The 23512-nt window shown below is 39.0% G+C and overlaps 1 protein-coding gene across 1 annotated transcript; it reads left to right on the plus strand.

Annotated features, from left to right (window-relative positions):
* Positions 1-3698: 3698 nt before the first annotated feature.
* LOC309512133 (uncharacterized protein) lies at positions 3699-23191 on the plus strand. Its single transcript, XM_082187560.1, has 6 exons — positions 3699-3812; positions 3910-4026; positions 21338-21475; positions 21577-21628; positions 22680-22706; positions 22825-23191. The coding sequence occupies exons 2-6, from the start codon at positions 3919-3921 to the stop codon at positions 22962-22964; spliced, it is 465 nt and encodes a 154-aa protein (XP_082043686.1). The 5' UTR covers positions 3699-3812; positions 3910-3918; the 3' UTR covers positions 22965-23191.
* Positions 23192-23512: the final 321 nt, after the last annotated feature.

Raw genomic sequence — 23512 nt, forward strand, 5'->3', positions numbered from 1 at the left:
GTGAGCTCTAGTTCTGGATAAAAAGAAAAGATTCCTGCTGAAAAAGATACTAATGAAATTAAGGAAAAGAAAAGTGCAGCTTCACAAAAATATTTATTCTGAGTTTTTTCTTTTCTGTCTCTGTCTTCTTCTTGCTTCTCTATATGAGTGTGTGGAGAGTCTGATCATCATGAGAACATGGTTAAACCTGTGTAAAATCAGGGCATTTTTGTGTAGATGTAGCGAGAGCAGCGAGAGACACGTGATTCAAATTGCTGTTGAGATATATATATATATATATATATATATATATATATATATATATATATATATATATATATATATAATTTGCTTGACACAAAACAAACAATAAATAGACAGAGACAATTTCACACAGAGCTCTTGCTGAAGGCACAGGAGCTGACATTGTTTTTTATAAAGTGTTTTTTGTTTGTTTTGTTTTTTGTTCAATTACAGACAATGCAACAAAAACAAGACAAATACAAGGCATTGTAAATACAGTTCAGAATGTATAAAACAAAGAATAACAACAATAACTAAAGTATAAAATGAACATCTATGTAAAATAATAATAATAATAATAATACATAATAATAATAATAGAAAAAATAATAGTAATAAAATACAGAAATAAAAGTGCTTAATATCAGTGTCACGATCACAGACTCCTTGGAAGAGTTTCAAAGTATATTGTGAGATCAGTGTTATAAAAGGTAACAAGGGTTTCTTTTGAGTTGTTTTTGTCTTATGAATATAAACCTTAGCCAAAGATTAATAATATAATTTTGTTTTTCAGAAAAATATGGGTTTTGAAAACAAAGTAAAATGTCATGAGGTTCTAAATTAAGATTTCTGTTTAATTCTTTTGTCATGTCTATTTTAAAGTCAGTCCAAAAAGAAATAGAAAAAGGGCAATGCAAAAATAAATGTTCGATATCTTCAAGTGATGTGTTACAAAAAGTACATTTATCACAAACAGTGAGTATATCTACTAATGCTGCATTTACAGGATATTAATAATTTACACATTACTTCTTTTACTTTATTAGAAATAACATATTTATAGGGTAATGTCCAAATGCTGTGCCAAGATATACAATAAGGTTTAAGCCATTTTGATTTACATGGAGGACTGGATCCGACATTAAAGGAATTTCTTTAGGGGTTCAGGCTCAGCGCTCTCTGCAGCTGGCTTGGGTACAGCACTCTCCTCAGCTCTCCTGGGCACAGGACTTGAGGACATGACAGGTTTGGCAGGAATTTCAAGAATTTTGACAAGACTAGACAGATAGTCAGACAAAGTTTTGGCAGCAACGACGACAGGCATCTCTTGACGAGCTGATACAGACCGGAGGAGTGCTTCTGCAGCTGCGTCGGCCGCAGCTTTCTCTGAAGCTGACTCAGAGACAGCGCTAACGGCAGCAGACTCAGGAACAGCCTTCACTGCTGCAGGCTCAGGAACAGTCCTCTCTGCAGCAGCCTCAGGGACAACTCTCTCCAACGCAGACTGGGGAACTGCGCTCTCTGCAGCGGGTTCAGGAACAGCTTTTCCTGCAGCAGAGTCCGGAACCGCACTTACAGCAGCAAGCTCAGGAACAGCCAAAATATTTTTAACCATGGCCTCCCTTGCAATGTGCCATCTTTCATGGCTTAGGGACTGCCGCTTTTGCCAGGTTGTGACCAAAGACACCTCTTCAGGATGGACACATTCGTCATTAAGGATGTGCCCCAATTCTTCAATGAGTGAGACTTGATTGAAGGAGAAACAAGAAACAGTGATATATTCAGTCCATGTACACTATGTTGCAGCAGCCAGAATATTACTTAAATTCTATAAACCAGCTGCCATCTCATATAACTATAGTAAACAGTTACCAGTTTCTGCTCGATAAACAAATTCCTCTTGGATGGGCAAACTGGTGGGAGCTTTAAAAAAAGAAAAGTGAATACATAATGCTTTGGGGTTTAAAAATTAAAACAGACTGCATACATCTATCTAAACATTTATCAAATAGAGAGAAAATATAAAATCATAACTGAAAATAACAGTAAATTTAAAAGATAACTGTAAATTAGCAACTGTCTCACCGTGTTTAGGAGGTTTTCCTTTGAGTTTTGGTTTTATTGCAGTTTTTCGAAGCGGCCTTACAACATTGCCATTTCTGTCCCTTCGTCTCCACTTTACAGTCGTGGGAAGTGGCTTGCCTTAGACCTCTTGACTTTATTTTTTTCCTCTTTCTAAAATGCAAATAGTATATTTAACAGGTTTTTAAAGTAGTTTATACTTGTCTGTCATGAATAATATATTTAGCCAATAGAACTATTAATCTGTAGTTTTCTTTAAATTATTTGACAGAGAAAAAGAAGTAAAAATAAACAATTATTCAAGATACAATTTCTAAAGTTACCTGTATCTGATCAAGAAACACATCTCCAAGAAGAAGTGATGCTTCCAAAGAGCCTCTGGACATTCTGCTTGAACAAATGTAAACAAATTTTGGGGGGAACTACAAAATAAAAAACAATTTGGGCTAAATCAGGTTTACAGAGATTTGATTAATCCACACATCTGTGATCTACACGTAATGCCTGGTATTGACTCAAAGTAGTGTGCAGTTATCTCACCATAAGCTAACCACAAACATATAGTGCATCAATAAAAAGCAATTGTTGCGCACAGCAAACTCTTACACTACATTTTATCCTAAAATATTTAATAATTAATTATTTTAAACAGACATTAATCGCCTGTCAACTGCAGGCTCACTTTAAAGAATAACGTTTGATGCTGACAGCATTGACACGCATTAGATATCGGAAGCTATTAACACTTGCATTTACAATAATTTGGGTTAACAAGAACTGAAATGTTTTATTCTTTTGCTAAATACTTACTTGTGTATTCTGATGATTCAATGGAAGAGCGAACTTGAGCACTGTATTGAGGGGCGGGAAGTGATGATGAGGGCGCTGAAAATGTTTAAACATTTGATTGGTTTCCAAGCCGTAGTGGGTGTTTCCTGGTGCAGCGAATGACTAAAATTCAGGCCAATGTACCTATTTTTAATTTATTCATTTATTATTATTATTATTATTATTATTATTATTATTAGTTAATACTTTTACCATTCCAAATACAATCACAAACAAAGAAACAAAAATGCGTGTATGAGTCAAAAAGACAAAAGCAGAGAGCAGAATAAATAAAGCAGACAGATATATAACTACTATAACTAGCATAAATTATTCACATTGAATTATTGAAAATTCTGCAAACATTTTGTTTCCCGGAAATGAATTGTTTAGAATTAAACTGTAAAAAAAAACAGTCCCCCGACTATTAATGAATTAAGCGTTTAGTAACAGCATTCGCCCCCATTAGAGATTATGAGTTATGTTTCTGCAAAAAAAAATAATAATAAAAAAATAATAATAATAATAATAACGCGTATTTCTGCATGCACCTTCGGCATCTGCACGAGAGGGAATCGTGAATCTTCATACGATTAAGGGGCGGGACGATGACGTTGACTATAATACATTTCTGCGTGCAATGCATACGCATTTTCCATCAATAGAAGTTTAACGGGAGGGTTTTGCGTACCATATGAACGCAAAATGTGACTTTGGCGTGTAAATACTACGCCAAATGAAAATGAAAACTCGTGGTATAGATACGCAGTAGTAAGAGACTGGGTTGCAGGTCACAGAGGTCTGAGGTTTTGGAGCACGTCTCAAATAGTGAGGATGTTTGGCCGACTCTCACCTGCAGGGCCTTCATTCTGGAGTGGGCATCTCTGCTAGAGAGCAAGGTGAGATACACATTTATACCTTTACTGACATTTTTCTGCACTCACTGAAACCATGCTGCAAATCACTAGGTTTTGTCACCAAATATTGTTATAACAGAAAAGACCAATGCAGACGGACGGCTGGCCAGAGAGCAGCGACTGGAAGGATCAGGACATGGAGAACGCCAAGAGACTCATCCTCACCTGGACCAAAGACCTGAGGGCCCAACCTGAGGTACTCCCACATCACACTGGAAAAATACCTTCTCATGGCTTTCTGTGTGACCCTAGAACGCCTACTGTATGGTATTTGATATGCAAGATTCTAAGGCCTCTAAAGTAAATGATCGACATGAACAAAACACACAATCTACCACATGCCTTCTGTCATCTGATTGATAGTTTATAGTTTTTTAGCAGGTAAAAGGCTTTTTAGTGTAATTGTAAAAATGCCAAGCTTTAGTTCACGTGCTTTTCTGCTGTGAAATCTTTACTGATTTTTATAAAGTAAATGTCAGAATAACTTTTATATTGTTGGTAATATTTCAAGATGAACACTTTTTTTTAGGATTATGTGATTATCCATACAAATGTTTATATATATATATATATATATATATATATATATATATATATATATATATATATATATATATATATATATATATATATATATACAAACTATCAGAATTTTATCTTGCCTTTTGGCTATAAAAATATCAGTATCTGCACCAAATTGCATATTTTTGCTCAGTTTGGGCCTCTGAAATTGGCCCCCCTTTTAAATATGAGCTCCATATTGTCACTATATCATACTGTAAAAATTAAAAAATTAAGGTAATCAGTTACATCAAAAACATTTATCAAGCACAGCTTCAGCTAATTCATACACATTACACTATACATACTTAAAATTGTCATGTAATCTCAACTTAAATATTTTTAGTAGTACACAAACATTCAATAAATGCTACCTTGCTAATTGCTAACACCATGCTTTGATAGCAGTAGCATAGCTCTTGCTGAATGAGTACAGCAATATAAAACATTTAACATATATCTGTTCGCAAACTAAGCTCATGCTGAACAAGAAACTTCAACAGAAACTCTTCTAAACTAGCATAACAAAACATTAAACACTACTAAATCTCCCACTTAACATTAATTTTGCACAAAAAAAAAGAAAAAAAAAGTATATAACACTTAATTTTAGCATTTACTTTCCCTTTTGAGTGTCATGGCAAAGCATGCTGGGAAATAGAAATCCCAGCTCAGTTTCAGTTCAATTTAAATTTGTCTAAATTAAAAAGTTCAAGTTCAAAACACAAAACAGTGAAACAATTCAGATGACTTAAAATGTGTCGGTTTTGTGAACTCAAAAGAAAAAAAAACATTTCTTAAAGGGTAACTAAACCCCTGGGGCCTGTTTCAATAAGGAGGTTCAACTAACTCTGAGTTAAAACTTGAACTCTGAGTTGACTTACCCTGAGATGGGAAACGTACTCGGTTACTAACGTAACCTCGGTTCTCTCTAGAAGAGGGAACGAGTACTTGCGTAAGATATCTTACGCTAGGGGAAAACCTCTTTTCCTCGAGATATTGAAGCCAAAAATTATCCTTAATTTTGCAATAATGTAAAATGCATTGCAGCAGCATGCAGACATGGGCGAGACAGCTCGCGCGCCCATTGGCTGCTCTGCGGCAACTGCACCAGCCTATCGATAGAGGCTCCTCATGACGTCAGAACCAATGAGGGCGCTTCGCGCCCATTACGTCATGTCCCGCCGAAATCGGGTGGGGCCAGGGCTATAAATACGGCCCAGAGAGGCTGGTTTGGTCAGTTTTTCATCGCTGAAGCGAATCAGAACATGACGCATGCACGGCAAGATACGCAAGTACTCGTTCCCTCTTCTAGAGAGAACCGAGGTTACGTTAGTAACCGAGTACGTTCTCTTACGAGAGGTCTCTCGTACTTGCGTAAGATATCTTACGCTAGGGGAACACAATGTAAAACGCCGTGCGTGCTTGAGACATAACACTAAAGTCCCAAGGGCAGGTGCCCGGGGCTCATACAGTGCCTAATCACAAGAGACTCACAGAGAATCCGGGAAGAGGGGCTAGAATAGCATCATTCCTGTAATATTGAGCTCTGATAAGAGCATGTTATATCAAGTGTTCCACACAGCCAGGGCGAACTCAGCCTGGACTGGTAAATATGGGGGACTTACGTACTGCCCACAGAAGTATATAGGCGATCAGTGATCGATGCTCTAGCAGTTTCAGCATCCCGAGCCGATAGCATCGGGCGGGCAATACTGAAAAATTAAACCGAGAGCAACCTAGCTTGCAAAGCGGGAACCTCGAGGTTATAAAACCTTATAAATGTAGACGGGGAGGCCCAGCCTGCCGCCATACAGATATCTTGCAAGGCAATCCCACTGGACCAAGCCCACGACGAGGCCATGCCTCTTGTGGAGTGCGCTTTGACACCTATCGGGCATTGCAGGCCCTTGGATGTGTAAGCTAGCGCTATAGCATCAACTATCCATCTGGATAGACTCTGTTTTGACGCAGCTAGTCCCTTAGAACGTCCGCTGAACAAAACAAAGAGCTGCTCCGTCTGTCTGAAAACAGATGAGCGAGACACATAGGCTCTTAACGCCCTGACCGGGCAAAGGAAGCCTGCGTCCCCTTCCTCCTCAGATACCGGCAGGGCCGACAGGGAGATAACCTGTGCCCTAAACGGTGTGTTGAGGGATTTAGGAACATATCCGTGCTTTGGTTTGAGTATGACTCTCGAGTCATTCGGCCCAAACTCCATACACGTCGCGCTCACTGAGAGCGCTTGCAAATCCCCTATGCGCTTCACTGAAGCGAGAGCCAGAAGAAACACTGTTTTGAAAGACAAGAGTTTCAGGTCTATTGACTGTAGTGGCTCGAATGGGGCACCTTTCATGGCTTCCAGAACCGTGGAAAGGTCCCAAACGGGAACTGAGGGTGGTCTGGGAGGGTTCAGCCTCTTAGCTCCTCTAAGGAAGCGAATGACCAGATCGTTCCTTCCTAATGACTGGCCAAGCGGTGCTTCAGCGAACGCTGCTATGGCCGCCACGTAAACTTTGAGCGTGGATGGGGTTCTGCCCTTGTCCAGAAGCTCTTGTAAAAAGGAGAGAACCTCCGGCACCCCACAGCGTGAGGGTGAAGTGCCACTCGCTGTACACCAGCTAGTGAACACAGACCATTTTGAGGAAAGCCGCCTCGTAGATGGAGCTCTAGCCTGCGTGATCGTGTTTAACACTCCCGCTGGGAGGTTAACGGGTACCCGTTGATGGCCCACACATGTAGGGACCAAAGCTCCGGGCGAGGATGCCAGATCGAGCCGTTCGCCTGGACGTGAGCCAGCGCATCCCTGCTCTTGGAGAAGAATTCCTGACAATGAGCGTTCTCTTGAGACGCGAACAGGTCTATTTCCGCTCTGCCAAATGTCCTCCATAGCATTTTGACTATCTGTGGATGTAAAGACCATTCTCCTGTCGGCAGATTGTTTCTGGACAGTCTGTCTGGTCCCACATTCAGATGGCCGGGCACATGCGCTGCCCTGAGCGAGCGCAGATTGTGCTGAGCCCAGACCAGGAGGCGTTCCGTCAGCCTGTGAAGGATTCTGGATCTGATACCTCCTTGGTGATTTATATAAGCCACCACTGACATGTTGTCCGAACGGACCAAGACGTGGTGTCTTTTTATCTGGGGACAAAAGCGCCTCAGCGCGTTGTCGACTGCCATCATTTCCAGGCAGTTTATATGCAGAAGCTTTTCCCGTTCCGACCACTGGCCGAATAACGGTCTGCCCTCGAGCAGCGCTCCCCATCCCGAGGTTGAGGCGTCCGTAGACACCACCTTCACACTCGAGGAAGTCCCCAGGCTTACACCTGACCGGTACCAGTCGGTCACTGTCCAAGGTTTCAGAGCTGTGACGCATTTCTGATCGACCTTGAGGCGCGCGAGACCGGAGGTCCAAGCTCTGCGTGGCGCGCACGCTTTCAGCCAGTACTGCAGCGGGCGCATGCGAAGCAGACCCAGCTGAAGCACTGAGGATGCTGAAGCCATGAGACCCAGCATCCTTTGAAATTTTTGAGCGGGACCAAAGCGCCGTGGCGAAAAATCTCTGTCATGCGCTGAATGCTTAGTCTGCGCTGCGGCGACAGCTGTGCTGTCATAGACAGCGAGTCCAGATCTGTGCCCAGAAAAGATATTTTCTGACTGGGAGACAGCGAACTCTTCGCCCAATTGACTGTGAGACCTAAATTCTCGAAGTGATCGAGTAATATGGTCCTGTGTTCTATGAGCTCCGACTGTGATCGAGCTAGAACCAGCCAATCGTCCAAATAATTCAGCACTCGTATGCCTCGGAGCCTGAGGGGTGCGAGCGCTGCATCCATGCACATCGTGAATACGCAAGGTGCCAGGGAAAGGCCAAATGGAAGGACTGTGTACTGATATGCCTGGCCCTCGAAGGCGAATCTCAAAAATCGCCTGTGACGTGACGCTATTTGTATTTGAAAATAGGCGTCTTTCAGATCTAGCGACATGAACCAGTCCCCTTGGCAAATTTGCGAGAGGATTTTCTTGGTCGTGAGCATTCTGAACCGTCGTTTCAGAAGTGCTTTGTTTAGTCGTCTTAGATCTAAAAATGGGTCTGAGACCTCCGTCTTTTTTGGGTACCAGAAAATATCTGCTGTACATGCCCCCTTCGCTCTGAGCTTGTGATAGGGGTTCTATAGCCCCTATGCTCAGTAACTTCGCTATTTCGGCCCGAAGTAGGTGTGCTACTTCCTTTTTCACCGTAGTATCGATTCGCGCCGCTTTGCGTTGCAGGCGTCGACCGAACTGTAGCGAATAGCCTCTTTCTATAATGTCTAGCACCCACTTCGAAACCCCGGGTAGCCTTGCCCATGCGTTTGCACGAATGGCTAGGGGTTGAATGCGAAGCGCGCTCTGGTCGCTCAGCGACAGAGGGGCTTCAGTGTGCTGCAACATAAGCGTCGCGCTTATGACATTTGAGGCAGGGGGCGCGCTGATAACAGCGGGCAGATTGCCCGCGCTCGACTCCTCTGCGGTGGTCAACCGAGAGGGGGATTGCTGGGCGAGTCCCGTAAGACCTGTCATGTCTATGTGTGAATGTGGGCGTGGGATAGCGGGCACATTTACAACACTGAGAGCATTGTCTGCCTGAGCAGAGCGAATGCATGTTGGTTTCGTTTTACAGAAACCTTGAGACATGCAGAACGTAGTGTTTGTGGACACTGGGCAGTGGGCACATTTACCACATTTAATGCGCAATCGATCTGGGTCGATTTCATGTGCGCGAGCCAGTGATGCGCGGGTCAATGTATAAACAATCCGCACCCGACCGACGTTTTCAACTAACCCGCCCGCAACTCGGACCGCAAAAAAAAAAGAAGAAAATATTGTACCCGACCCGCTTCCTGACCCGCATTTTTTTAAAGTAGTAAATGCATAGCAAGAAGTACACATGACAAAGCCAGCACTTTGGTCATCATCTTTCATTATTTCGGCAAATGTCTCCCACATTTTGCTCTTTCTGTTTTTTGTATTTGCGGAGCTTCCACTCCCCAGTCTTCACCTTTTCTCTTGCCGCCTCCATCTCTACCTGCAGACTGAGCTCGTGCCTTCGCGCCAGTTATTCAGCCAATAAAGTGTAGCAGGCCTATGTATTTCATAGAAAATTGCATGTGAGCGGAGTGTGGAGCGGGAGCGAGCGGGCGGATCTTGGACAGAGCGCAGAGCGGCATTTTTAAAAGGATGGAGCGTCGCCCTATTTCCCGCTCCAATTTCGCTCCGCGCACACCACGATTCTGAAGCATGCTCAGCCTGACTCAGTTGATGACTGCAAGATGGATTCTATTTTCAGTCAAAACTCGGCTCAATAATGGAGTTCAAAAAGTAGGCTACTTCAAAAAGGAAAATAAGAAGTCATACAGGTAGGCTACACTATAATATAAAACTAACTATAATGTGGTAGAAGAAAACGAATGTGGAGACATCGTTTCAGTCAGTAAAGATTCATTTTGGAATCTAAAAAGACACATCTCTCGAAAACATGCAGTGTGCTATCTGAACACGCTGGGAAGAAAGCAAAAGGTTAGCAAATTGAATGGCCTACGGTAACTTGTAACAAAGTGTAAATTAAATATAGTGTAATATTCAAACAATTGATACAAGCCCATTTCAATTTTAATCCTGCGCGCTGCGCAAAAGTTCAGTTATAAGAATGTTGGCCTAATAGAATTTAGCCAACTTTTAAAACGTTTATGTATATTTTTTTATATTTTTGTTTATATAAATTTTATTTATATTATTAGGCCCATTTATTCGTTTTATTTTACAGCAGTTTATGTGTACAATGGATATAAGCCCATTTAAATTTTAATCGTGCGCGTTGCGCAAAAGTTAACTTATCAAAATTCTGGCCTAATAGTAAATTTATTTAAAAGAAATGTATGTAGGCTATATTTTTGTTTATATAATTGTTATTTATATTATTAGGCCCATTTATTCGTTACATTTTACAGGACTTTGTGTAGGCTATATTCCTTATAGCCTATAGGCCTAATTTGAAATAAAACATTTCTATTTGAAAAATGTTGTTGTTGCTCATTAGTTGTTTAGGAGGTAAGGCTGTGGTCTAAGCTAACAGTGATATACATGTAGATTTTTTTTCCTTTTTTGGAGCGAGCGGGGGGCGATTTTGGTGGAGCGCGGAGCAAACTGCGTTGAGCGCTGAGCGATAATGAGCGGAGCGGCCTGATGTAGCTTTGAGCGGGGGAGCGGAGGGGTGAACAGTTCCGTGAGCGATGAGCGGAGATTCTCACCGCTCCACTCCGCTCATATGCTCTCTAGTACTATATAAATTACAAAGGTTTAATTGGCATCTTTATTTCAAACGACCCGACCGACCGCGACCCGAATATCATTAAAAATATTTTTGGATGACTCGTAACCGCGGGTGACCGCGGGTGACCGCAGGCACCCGCTCATTTCGGATCAACCCGCGCATCACTGGCGCGAGCCCTGTGCGACGGGCTGTGTTTCTGTGTAGGAATGAGCACTGGGCAGTGGGCATTTGTCTACACTCATAACACCATCGGCCGTGGCCGGGACACCAGAAAATACACTCTATGGGATTTATCTGGGTAGCCGTAAAGCGGCGTTTGTGTGCAGGCAAGCGGGCTGTGTCGCCGACTTGTTTACTGCAGAATACACTGGAACAGTCGCATTTACTGGAACTGAACGAGCGAGAAGTTGCCATAGAAACAGAGAGCGTCAACATGCTGGCGTTTGTTTGCAGGCGTGCGTGCATTACAACAGGCTCGCTCACTGCAGTATGACATTTCCAGTCGCCTGAACTTCAGAGGGGAATGAGAAATGTGTAAGAAATAGAATTCGGCCCGGCCGCAGCGGGACATTATCACTCTTTTCTCCTTTCGCCAGTGACGCACGGGAACCATAGAAACGGTGTTTGGGTGCAGGCGAGCGGGTTGTACAACGCGCTCGTTGGCTGCAAAATGCACATCTGCAGTCGCCTTTCAGGGAACTGACAGAGCGAAGCATTGGAGGCATAATTAATCTGCCGTTAGACCGAGATTCGAACTCCGGTCTCTCGTGTGAAAAACCAAAGATTCCGCCACTGAGCCACAGGGGGGAACACAAAGGCTTTCAGATGCACGAGCATATAAGAGCGTCAACATGTTTTCTTCGGCGTTTGCTTGCCGGCGCTGCAATATTTATATTTCCAGTCGCCTGATCAGGGAACTGAGAAAATTCAGGTCAGTCCAGCCTCGGCGGGACTAAAACTTTCGCTGGTGATTGACGCGTGAATGGGGCGCAGAGGCAGGGTAGCTTTCTTGTACGTAAAGAAAAACTAACCCCGACCGTCCGCTTCCAGCCTCCCCTGTGAACGGCGCATTTTGCGCGGCTCGAACAGAGGGAGAGAGAAAGCTAGCCCCGTGACCGTCCGCTCCTGACATCCCCTGTGAACGGCGCGGTTTGCGCGGCTCGAACAGAGGGAGAGCAGGTATCATCCTCCAAGCAGGCAAGGCAAGCGGGCGCACCGGCGAGCTTTGCGGGTTGGGGGGGAAAGGGGCGTCTTGAAAAAGACGCCCGGCTCTTTTAGTGCAATGAGAGTGTGTGTCGCGGCGGCGAACACACACACATACACAAAACACAGTAACAGAGAAAAGGATATGTACGCCGGAAAGCGTCAGCAGGAACGGCGACTGAAGGCGGCGAGTTGTCGACCGGCAGCTTCAGATGCAGAGTAATCCCGCTGGGTGCTTGCAATCAGACGGCGCGGCTTCCTCTCAGGATCCAGCGATGCGTGAACCCGCTGAAGAGATGAAAAACTGACCAAACCAGCCTCTCTGGGCCGTATTTATAGCCCTGGCCCCACCCGATTTCGGCGGGACATGACGTAATGGGCGCGAAGCGCCCTCATTGGTTCTGACGTCATGAGGAGCCTCTATCGATAGGCTGGTGCAGTTGCCGCAGAGCAGCCAATGGGCGCGCGAGCTGTCTCGCCCATGTCTGCATGCTGCTGCAATGCGTTTTACATTATTGCAAAATTAAGGATAATTTTTGGCTTCAATATCTCGAGGAAAAGAGGTTTTCCCCTAGCGTAAGATATCTTACGCAAGTACGAGAGACCTCTCGTAAGAGAACTCTGAGTTTTCGGTTACAGAACAGCTGAAATGAGTTAGTTCAATCAACTTTGAGTTGACTGACTCTGAGTTAAGCGCGTGCACCACAACTATAAAAAGCCATTATCAATGGAGCACAGATATTACGAGTCACCATGGCAACAGCGCCAGACAAAAAGAGGTCTTCATATTTCTTCACATTTTTAATTACTGTTATACAGTGATGGGTGTAATTAATTACCAAGTAATCTAAATACTGTAATTTCATTAAAGGGATTACTCTTAATTCTTCTGTAATTTAAAGTTTAATCTGAAGTAATTGCATTAGACTATAGAACAATTCTGTATAGGCTATTTAACATACATTTTTAAAAGTTATATTTTTAATGTAACCTTCTCCCTCTACACACTTTGGTCAATTCAAGAATAATTCATGCAATTGTTTATTTGAAAGCATTAAAAGTGCTGTTTGTCTCTCCTTGTATTGTTCAAGTGTTTAAGGTTGACATGGGATTTAGTAATTAGTAATAAGTAGACCAATAATTTCTAAAGATAGTCATTATTACATTAATCTAATTACACTGTTGAAGATGTCATTTGTTGTTAGTAATACAAGTAACTTACCCAACTGTTATAATATCAGAGGTGAAACTGGAAGAACAGTATGTTATTCAACCTAATTTTAATTTTCATGTACAGGTGCAATCCTGCAGGTATTAAAAGAACATGGCAGCAGCTGAAAATTAAATATAAAAACATAATTCAGTCAAGTAAGGCTTGAGCATATCATAGGTGTAGGCTACCTGACTTAACAAACATTTGAGATATTAAATAACTAAAGCATCCAGTGTCTAGCAGTGCAGCAGCATTTTTGGCTGAGGGAATTCCTGGAGGGACTTCAGAGCCAGTCCCAAAGATCCAAGGGCCTTCATAAAATGTAAGAGGTTTACATATGTGTTATTTTTTATATAGGCTATTTTTGATATTTCCATTTATTTTACTTTGGGTTAGGATTTTTGTTGGTCCCAACAGATTCTGATGGTAATATCTGTCTTGTGGAGCCTCCTGTCCCAACAGAACCCCAGGCAGTTGTAAGTCGCCAACTCAATACACCAGAAATTATGATAAATAGTGTTATAAAGTTATACTCAACCAAATGCTCATCACATGGGGATAAAGAGTTTCTGCTGCCACAGAGAGGCCTGCAGATGTAATGTTAATATTATGTGTCTACACATCAAACAATCTACACATTCAGATTTTTTCACATTTTTATGTGGAGTAGCCTATAGAATCTAAGTTTAAATCTAAGTATAAACGGGTATTCTTATCTCTCCCCCCGCCCCCAGAGTGTGGAAGAACAGCAGGAGGACGGTCCAGCAACTTCTGGTGCACAGATGAACACACTGTAAAAAAAATAATCGTAAAAAAACGGTCAAATGACTGGCAGCTACGGCTGCCAAACAAAAACCGTAAAATTAAAGTAAAATATCTTAATTCCAATAAAGTGCAAAAACTATAATTTTACAGAATTTTTCATTAAAAGTTTTACAAAAAAACACTGTTATTTTACAGGTTTTTTCCTTGTTTGAATGAAGATATTTTACCTTAATTTTACGGTTTTTGTTTGGCAGCCGTAGCTGCCAGTCATTTGACCGTTTTTTTACGATTATTTTTTTACAGTGTAAAACTTTTATTTTATTGATTTTTCCAAGATTATAATGACCAAACACCTTTAATAAAGTTATGGCACTAAAAGTTCTACTGAGAAACACTGTTATTTTACAGGTATTTCCTAAATTATTACAATCAAACACCTTCAATAACGTTATGGCACTAAAAGTTCTACTGAGAAACACTGTTATTTAACAGATCTTTCCTAAATTATTACAATCAAACACCTTTAATAAAGTGACGGCACTAAAAGTTCTACTGAGAAACACTGTTATTTAACAGATCTTTCCTAAATTATAACGATCGCAACACATTCAATAAATTGTCAAGACGTGCTCAAGAATGTAAGAAAACAGTTTTATTTTAGAAGACAAAATAAGTCTGTAAAAAAACTATAAAACTGATTAAAATCATCTCAAACTTTAATTTGCAGCACTTGTGTTTACATATAATTGAATAGTATTTAAACAATGTAAACTTGTAATCTAAATAAAATAAAATTATTCAGACCCCTGGGGTCACATAGTTCTGATATTAAATATTATATGCTCTTTACATTCAGAATCCTTATTCCTTACTATACAAGTTTATTAATAAGTTAAATCAAAACATACAACAAAAGTGTACCAGAAGTGACAGATACAGCAAATGAACAGCAATCCAGCAAACGGCCAGTAATCAGCTTGGTGCATCTGGGAAGAAAAAAAAAGGACACACTATGATTCTCTCAAAATGATTTCAATTATTTTTGTTTCCTTTAAACAAGCTTAATACATTTTTATTTAAATTGTCTGTTTGTCTTCTGATTTGTCTGGTATCTAAAACTTATGTCCGATTGAAAAATGTGCATCACCAAAAGAAGGAACATGTAGATTCACAACAATGGACATTCTTTTCCAGAGGTATCACTGTAAGGTAAACGCCTAAAATGCCAATTTGTATTATAAAATAAAACCAACAATATTTGTATTAACTGGAGGTGTTTTCAGCCTGCTGTGATATGGGTAATGAGGGTCTTTCTCTCATCCTCCAGGGAATTAAATATATTATATGTGTTAAAAAAAAAAAAAAGGTATATTCTCATTGTGTGAGATTATTAAAGTACTTGAGATAGTTCACCCAAAAAATGAAAATTCTGTCATCATTTACTCACCATCATGTCTTTTCAAACCATGCATTAAAATGAGATATTTTTGAAGAATGTTGGCAACCAAAAAATGCATAAAGGTTTGGAACAACATGAGGGTGAGTAAATTATTTGAGAGAATTTTCTTGTTTGATGTCACTGACTCTGTAAAGAAAGACTACACGCCTGTGCACATTCGCATTCACACACGCATACCTATAGACTAAACACATAATGCATGCCTTTACCGTTTTCACAGATTCACATTTCAGTAGTTTAGACCGAGATGATTTTAGTTGGAAACTGAGTCGTGTAAACGGCCCCTTACTAAGCATAATATTAAAAACCCCAGGGCATATGGATGCTTACTTTTGATTGGAATTTGCCCAATGTCATGCAGATTTTAGCTCAAACCCTAATTAAACTGACCTGAACCAGCTAATCAAGATCCTCAGGATAACCAGAAACAGTTTGGAGCTACACTCTGCAGGACACTGGCCCTCCACTTACACAGGCACCAACAGAGAAACAATCCACTGCAGTATATAAAACAAAAAAAGTTATCTCTTTTTTTCTCCCTCGTGCCATCCCAGATGTATATCTGACTTTCTTTCCACAGAGATTTTTTGAAAAATTATCCATTATTGTAAGCCAATATAATGCAAGTGCATGCTCCAGAAACTACATGCAGCCTACAAACAGCTGCTGTGTTGTTCACACAGGAAGTTTTCTGCACTTATCATGTGAGCTTTACAATGCTCTTGGATTATTGTCAGGATGTGTGTTTGGACTTTTTCGACCTTCAGCATTTTGTTGTCTATTCACTTGCATTATTCGACACGCGAACACGAGACTTTTTCTAAAAGTCTAGTTTATTTTTTCTAAAATTTGTGTTCATCTGAAGAAAGAAAATCATATACCTTTTAATTTACGGTCCCTTATGCCGTCCGAAAGGTATACTGTATGATTTTCTTTCTTCAGATGAACACAAATTTTAGAAAAAATAAACTAGACTTTTAGAAAAAGTCTCGTGTTCGCGTGTCGAATAATGCAAGTGAATAGACAACAAAATGCTGAAGGTCGAAAAAGTCCAAACACACATCCTGACAATAATCCAAGAGCATTGTAAAGCTCACATGATAAGTGCAGAAAACTTCCTGTGTGAACAACACAGCAGCTGTTTGTAGGCTGCATGTAGTTTCTGGAGCATGCACTTGCATTATATTGGCTTACAATAATGGATAATTTTTCAAAAAATCTCTGTGGAAAGAAAGTCAGATATACATCTGGGATGGCACGAGGGAGAAAAAAAGAGATAACTTTTTTTGTTTTATATACTGCAGTGGATACTTACTACTGAATGATGGGCTTGTTTCTCTGTTGGTGCCTGTTCTGCTCCGTAAACATTGTTCCAATGCATGAACTAAAATATATATATAAAAAAAAAAGTTAAAAAGTGTGTTAATTATTACCTGTGTGTTAACAGACTATTGATCTGGGTGACATAGGACCATTTATTAATGTGTTCCTTAAGTGTTATATAAATCTGGGGAACCCTTACTAACATCAACCATAGTTTTGCTACCAAATGGTAATAATAAAGTATTGTAATCAATCCACCATAAAAACATGGTTTCTAAACTTTTACTATAATAAAAACCATGGTTAATTTAGCAAAGGACCCTGGGACATGTCCTAAAAAGAACAGCTCATCCAAGTCATACAGGTTTGAAAATACTTTCATTTTGAAAGGACATTTATGTTTGGGTCAGCTAGGCCTGTGAACTCAAGAAGATAGGTAAAATATTGTCTGGAGGGTTTGAACCAGTGTGCCTTTGAGCAGAGATTACATGTTCTGTCTCTATTTCACGTGTATTTTAATATAACAATACTCACCGCATCTGAAGATCATGTGGCTGTATCATATTTATTCCCAATATTCCTGGATCATGAGGGAAACACACACATACACAGCAATATTAGCTAACGTTATTTGTATTTACTTACTAACAGAGGCATTTGCGAAAGCTTGCAAAATTTTACTCACCAACTCCAAAATTATTTATGTTTAAAATATACATATACTTATTATGATGACTGATCGGTAACGTTAGGCCTATATCCCGCGATCAACATGATTCAAAAGCCTAGTTTGCATATTCTTCTAGAGTCAAATAGTGTGGTTCGAGTTCCTCTCTGTCTAAAGAGACAATGTTCTCAGTCATTGTAAAGCTCCTATGCTGAGTTTTTTTCTTTTCAAAAACTATAAGTTAGCTGGCTGACAATATTTACACATGCTAGCAACACATAACATTAGCCTAATACATTGAAACATGTACTAATATCGATATTGCTCTAATCGCGTTTAGATTCTCAATTTAACACACTATATTTTGATGTAGCAGAATTGTTTTTATAAAATAAAAAGTTATTTACCTTCCGCAGATTGCAATATGTCCGTTACACGTTGTTAATGCGTGGTCCATATTCCTTGTTTGTTCTTCATTAACATCCCGCAACTCGCTCAAAATAAAAATGTAGCAGTCCGATGTAAAAAATCCATGTTTTAAACAATATAAAAGCCACAGAACCGAATAGGCTAGTACTGAAGAGCCAGAGCAGCAGCACACACACCCACTCGCTCCAACAGACGGATATTCAATTCAAACTTGACCAGTAAAAGGCGCGCATAGTTGTCATTGGCCAGATTCCTGGATGACAGTCAGAATAACCAATCATGTTCAAAACAACTAGGAGAGACAGCCAATAGTGTGGTAACATTGCAATTACAAGAAAAGATGACATTTTTTAAAAGAAAAAATAGGAAAAAATATACACTTGATATTTATTTAGTTGTATTTGTAGGCTGGCTGTTATATTTATTCAATTGGTTAAATGGTGTTTTCATTGCAGTGCATGATTAAAAATTAAACTTACAATAACTTATATATAACAACATATATTTACCACTGCTCTGCTAAACAGCAGTTTAACAGAGCAAACAGATTATATATAAAACAGAACAAACACTGCATATGTATTCATATAAAATTCTGTATGTAGACCTATATGAAAAACTAATGGATTGGTATACTCTGCTGACATTAGTTGCATCCATGTGAGCCATAATGACCCTTTTGCACTTTAACAAATTATTGACCTTCCTTTCCTTTAGAAACACTCTTATGCCTAATAATGTCTTGCTTTTCACCTTGTGTGGCACTGTTACCATACACAACCTGTTGGTTTAGGGTTAATCCTCTGTCCAACGCAACACTTTGCTAACATTGGCATAATTCTATACAAGTTACAGCATATACCCCGGGTTTCACTAGCAAGGCTTAAGCCTGTAGTCCCAGACTAAAATGCACGTTTGAGCTGTTTTACCTGAAAGCAACTTGCACTGACTTATCTTAAAATATGTCAGTGCCATTGTTTTGTCTCAAGATGCACACCAGTAATGTGAAACCGGGGCTGGGTTAGAAATTAAGGGTTAAGGTTAACCCTAACAGTAACCCTAACCCTTGTCTACAGACTTTTATTTAACAGCATGGATACTCCGTTTAGCGTTGATACAGGACTAAGAACTTCTCACCGAGACAGTCAGTAATGTAATTTTGCAAAGAGTGTTTGTATGGACTGTCCCATAAGCTAGAGCTATTGGTGGATTCAAGTCATGTCATAAAGATCGTATTTACGAGTTGAACGCACAAAGATGAAAATATGAGTAGGAAGCTCAGAATTTTCTTTAACCCTGATCTTGAAGTGAGAAACATTGAGGAATACCACAATACGTCAGGCTTTTCTATTTACAATGAAGTAAGCTAATGCCTGCACAAAATATGAGCATTATAATATAATATGTAATGGCTTCATAAATTTATTTAAAACATAAAAAAATATATAAAACCTCATGAATACAAACTTCCCAGGAGGACCTAAACCCACCACATGTTCCATCATGAACCCTGTTGGCCTGCTGTCTGACCAGCAAGCTCAATTTAACAATGATTGTGCAGTTTGCTTGCATTAAATTTGTATCCAGAATTACAGAGTTAAAATGTAAAAATACACTTAAATGTAATAACATTTACTTTAAAATGACAAGGAAATATGTTAGATTGTTAGTATGGATATAAACCTTTAATATAATGAGCTACATATTTAATTACATAATTTTATTGTAAATTTACACAACTTTGTATGTAATTTAAAAAAAAAACAGAAAAATACTTTAAATAATACAGTAATTGTCCTGTGAAAAAAAATAAGAATTACAGTAATTTGTCATTAATGATATAATCCTTAAATTAACAGTCAATTAATTAATTTACATAATTTTATTGTAATTTTACAGAGTTTTGAATATAATTTAAAATAACAGAAAAATACTGTATAAATAATACAGTAATTGTCCTGTGAAAAAAAATAAGAATTACTGTAATTTGTCATTAATGATATAACCCTTAAATTAACAGTCAATTAATTAATTTACAGATATTGTTTGTAATTTTACAGAGTTTTGAATATAATTTAAAATAACAGAAAAATACTGTATAAATAATACAGTAATTGTCCTGTGAAAAAAATAAGAATCACTGTAATTTGTAATTAATGATATAATCCTTTAATTAACAGTCAATTAATTAATTTACAGATATTGTTTGTAATTTTACAGAGTTTTGAATATAATTTAAAATAACAGAAAAATACTCTAAAAAAATTAGAGTTATTCTCTGTAAAATTAGGATTTTTTTTTACAGTGCACGTTCAGTGATTTCCAGTAAATGCCACAGTTTAATTCTGTAGAATTTGTTTAGAACTACATTATGTAACTCTAATCTACTACTGTATATTCAGTTGCCGGTTAAGGAGTTATATAGACTTCATCTTATTTAAAAAAAAAAAAAAAGCAATATTTTATTTATTAATAAAAGATTCATTTTATTAATAAAAATGTACTGAAAGAATGAATGAGGTGTTTAAACACCACTTCCACTTTAAAAAGGGGAGGAGACCGAAAGAAACTCTGGGTTTACCGAAGAAAACCTGCTCCCGACCAGGTTAGGTTCACAGAGTAAGTTACCATGGTAACTGACTCGGAGTATAAGTTACCTCTCTTTCTGAAACAGGCTTGACTTACTCTGCTTTCTCAGGTTTAACATACCTCCCATTCTGAAACAGAAAACTCAGAGTTTCCCTCATTTCAGGGTTAACATACTCAGAGTTTTCACTTAACCTCCTTTCTGAAACAGGCCCCTGGTCAGAGCCTGACTCCACGCACTGGCAATATTTGAAAAATGCTGGAAAAGTAGGCAGAGCCCAGTGGAGAGGGGGCGTGCATCTGTGACATATCTCTCTGCAGGCAAGGGCGTGGTTAGCTGGTACCCTCTGACGTCAGAGGGTACCACAACTTCCAATAGGAAAATTCAACTGCAGTAGCCACTGTTCAACCTGAAGAGGGCAGCACTCAGACGTTTTTACACCATAATTATTTTGTAAAATTAAAACACTTTAAACACAAATGTCAAAAAAACTACTTGAATCAATGAACAGCACTAATAAAGCCCCATTCTTACAGATCATTAACTAAAAAAAGTTGGTTTAGGGTTTAGTTACCCTTTAATACTCAAAAAAGTTAATTTGATTGAACTAACTTCAACTAATTTGAGTTGGCTCTTCTCAACTCAAACCTATTAATTAGGTTTTTTTTTAGTTATGGTTTACACTGTATATGTGCCATAAAAGCCTAATGGATCAAATATGATATAAAACACATATGGAAACGTACGTGTTTTTTAAAGGTTCAATAAATTGAACATATTGCATCTATGTCAAGCTTTACAGGGTTAAAGGAAGAAACTGAACAAATGTCAAAACCCGTAGAGCCGAGCTTCCTTTGTGTTCAGTGGAGAAAAGTATCAGCGTACAGATTTAAATGACATCCTCAGATATTGTTTTTTGGTGGTGAATAGTTGCATGTCAGTTGCATTGAGTGGCATCTTTGCATCATTCCCCCCCTCCATGTGCAGCAAAGTGTCTGGCCTGGAGAGCAGGTGGTGGCGGTTTTGGATGACTTTGAGACTCACTGGAAAAGAGGGCGGATGTCCACCCTGCAGTCGGCCGTGGAGCTGGTGTTCTGGACACTCATCAACAAAGAACTAGACAAGGTATGAAGAAAGTCACACATCACAGGAACTTCTGAGGGGAATTCAGCCAACAAACGGCTTTACAGTAACACAAAACCTTTCTGATTTATCTGTGTGTTCAGGAAAACATTCCCCAAAAGTGGCTCATGTGGAAACAGAGGAGCCAGAAAATAGGTCAGATCTTCTCTTCAGTGTCTTGAATATCATGAATCTAAAAACAAAAGATGTCAAAGGCGCTATAAACGACTTTAGCCATTGTCAACAAACCTGGATCTGTTCTCATCTCTCCCTCTGGTCATTTTGACCCAAATTTTTTTAGGGGTCCAAGACCCTAGGACTTTTGTTGCACTTGAACCACGAATACACACACACACATTTTTTTTTTAATTTTAAAAAGTAACAAATCCTTCCCTCACGGGTCAATTTGATCCCCTTAGGAATGAATGGAATGCTTCAGTTATCATAGAAAAACCTAAAAATGCTCAAAATTCAAACAAACAAATGCTAAAACTTTACCAAAAAAAAAATATATATATTTTATAATTTCTACATGTGTATCTGAATGCATATTGAAAGAGAAATGCAACTCAAGAGAAACTCATTTGCTCCAAATAGAGCTATAATGAGATATCATGTTATATCATTTTTCCCACAAGAGGTCGGCAAAGACACCCAATGTAAGATATTTTGAGCTGAATTAAGAGGTTTATGCATGAAATTGTGAGTTATTTTGAATTTTAAGTTAAAAGGAATGTGCTTAAATTATTATTTATTTATTGATAACATCTAGTAATTTAAAGGTAAATAAAATAACAAAAAATCTACACAAAAAAAAAGCTTTAAAAATAGAAAAAAATATTATTAAAATGAAATGAAATAAGCTTTCTGGACAAAAAGAAAAAAAAAAAAAAGTTTAATTTTAGGGCTTCGGGTCATTTTGACCTGCGAGTGCGAGGGAAGGATGACGGTTAAAGCCGGAGAGTGTTTCTGATTGGCTAAAATGTGTGCTGCTCCCCTGACATGTGATGCACATGTAAACACAATATTTTCATTGGATTCAAGAGTTCAGCATCCATATAACACTTGCAGTGTATTTATTTAGATGAAAATATATTCATGTGTCTGTCAGGTGGTGGGTATATGTCATGCATGGTATTAACAGATCCTTTATTTTTAATATTCTTCGCTCAAATCTCTTTTTTTGTTGTTGTTTTTCACTCACTAGGTGCCACCCCATATATTCCTCACATAGGTGAGTCACATGTTAGTGCTTCTGAATATATTCCAGAAAGCATTTAGCAATTATAGTGTGGATTGATTATTAAGATTCAGTATGACCTTGAGCTGATTGTTGCTTTTGTTGTATTTAGTGTGGGACTGGATCTGTGATGCAGGAGGTAAGACATGTGCTCTGATGACTACAAAGACAGCTGCTCTTCTAAAGCATCATCCTTACTGTAACAGAACCGCATTATTGAGCAGCATCATACAAATAGTGTTTCTCACATGAGATTCAACTCACATTTGACAAGTTTGAGCCTTCAATAGATACAACACTACCGTTCAGAAGTTTGGGGTCGTTAAGATTTTTTTATGTTTGTTTTAGAAAAAAAGAAGTATCCTATGTTGACCAAAGCTGCATTTATTTGATCAAAAATTCAGTAATATTATTTAAATATAGTTTAAAATGTCATTTATTCCTGTGATGGCAAAGCAAATTTTTTTAAGCAGCTAACAGAAAACTTTCTAAAATCATTTAGCAAATGTTACATATAAAAAATAAAAATAAATATAAAAATATCGGCCATTGGCCACCCTGAGGGTTGTTCCATAAAACAAGATTAGAATACAAGCCAGGCTTATTTTGGTTAGTCAGACTTATTGTCGATGGATTCTGTTTCATAAAGCAAACTTAAAATAGTTCAAACTCAGTTACCCTGGCAACTTATGCTGGGAAACTAGCCTGGTCCAGGGCAGGCTAACTGTCAGGCTAAGCCTCAGCTGTTACACAGATCCTCTAACACTGACCGACAAGAACACAATGATATTACCACTGAC

The sequence above is a fragment of the Leuciscus leuciscus genome, assembly GCF_965113295.1.
Source record: "Leuciscus leuciscus genome assembly, chromosome: 1".
Lineage (NCBI taxonomy): Eukaryota > Metazoa > Chordata > Actinopteri > Cypriniformes > Leuciscidae > Leuciscus > Leuciscus leuciscus.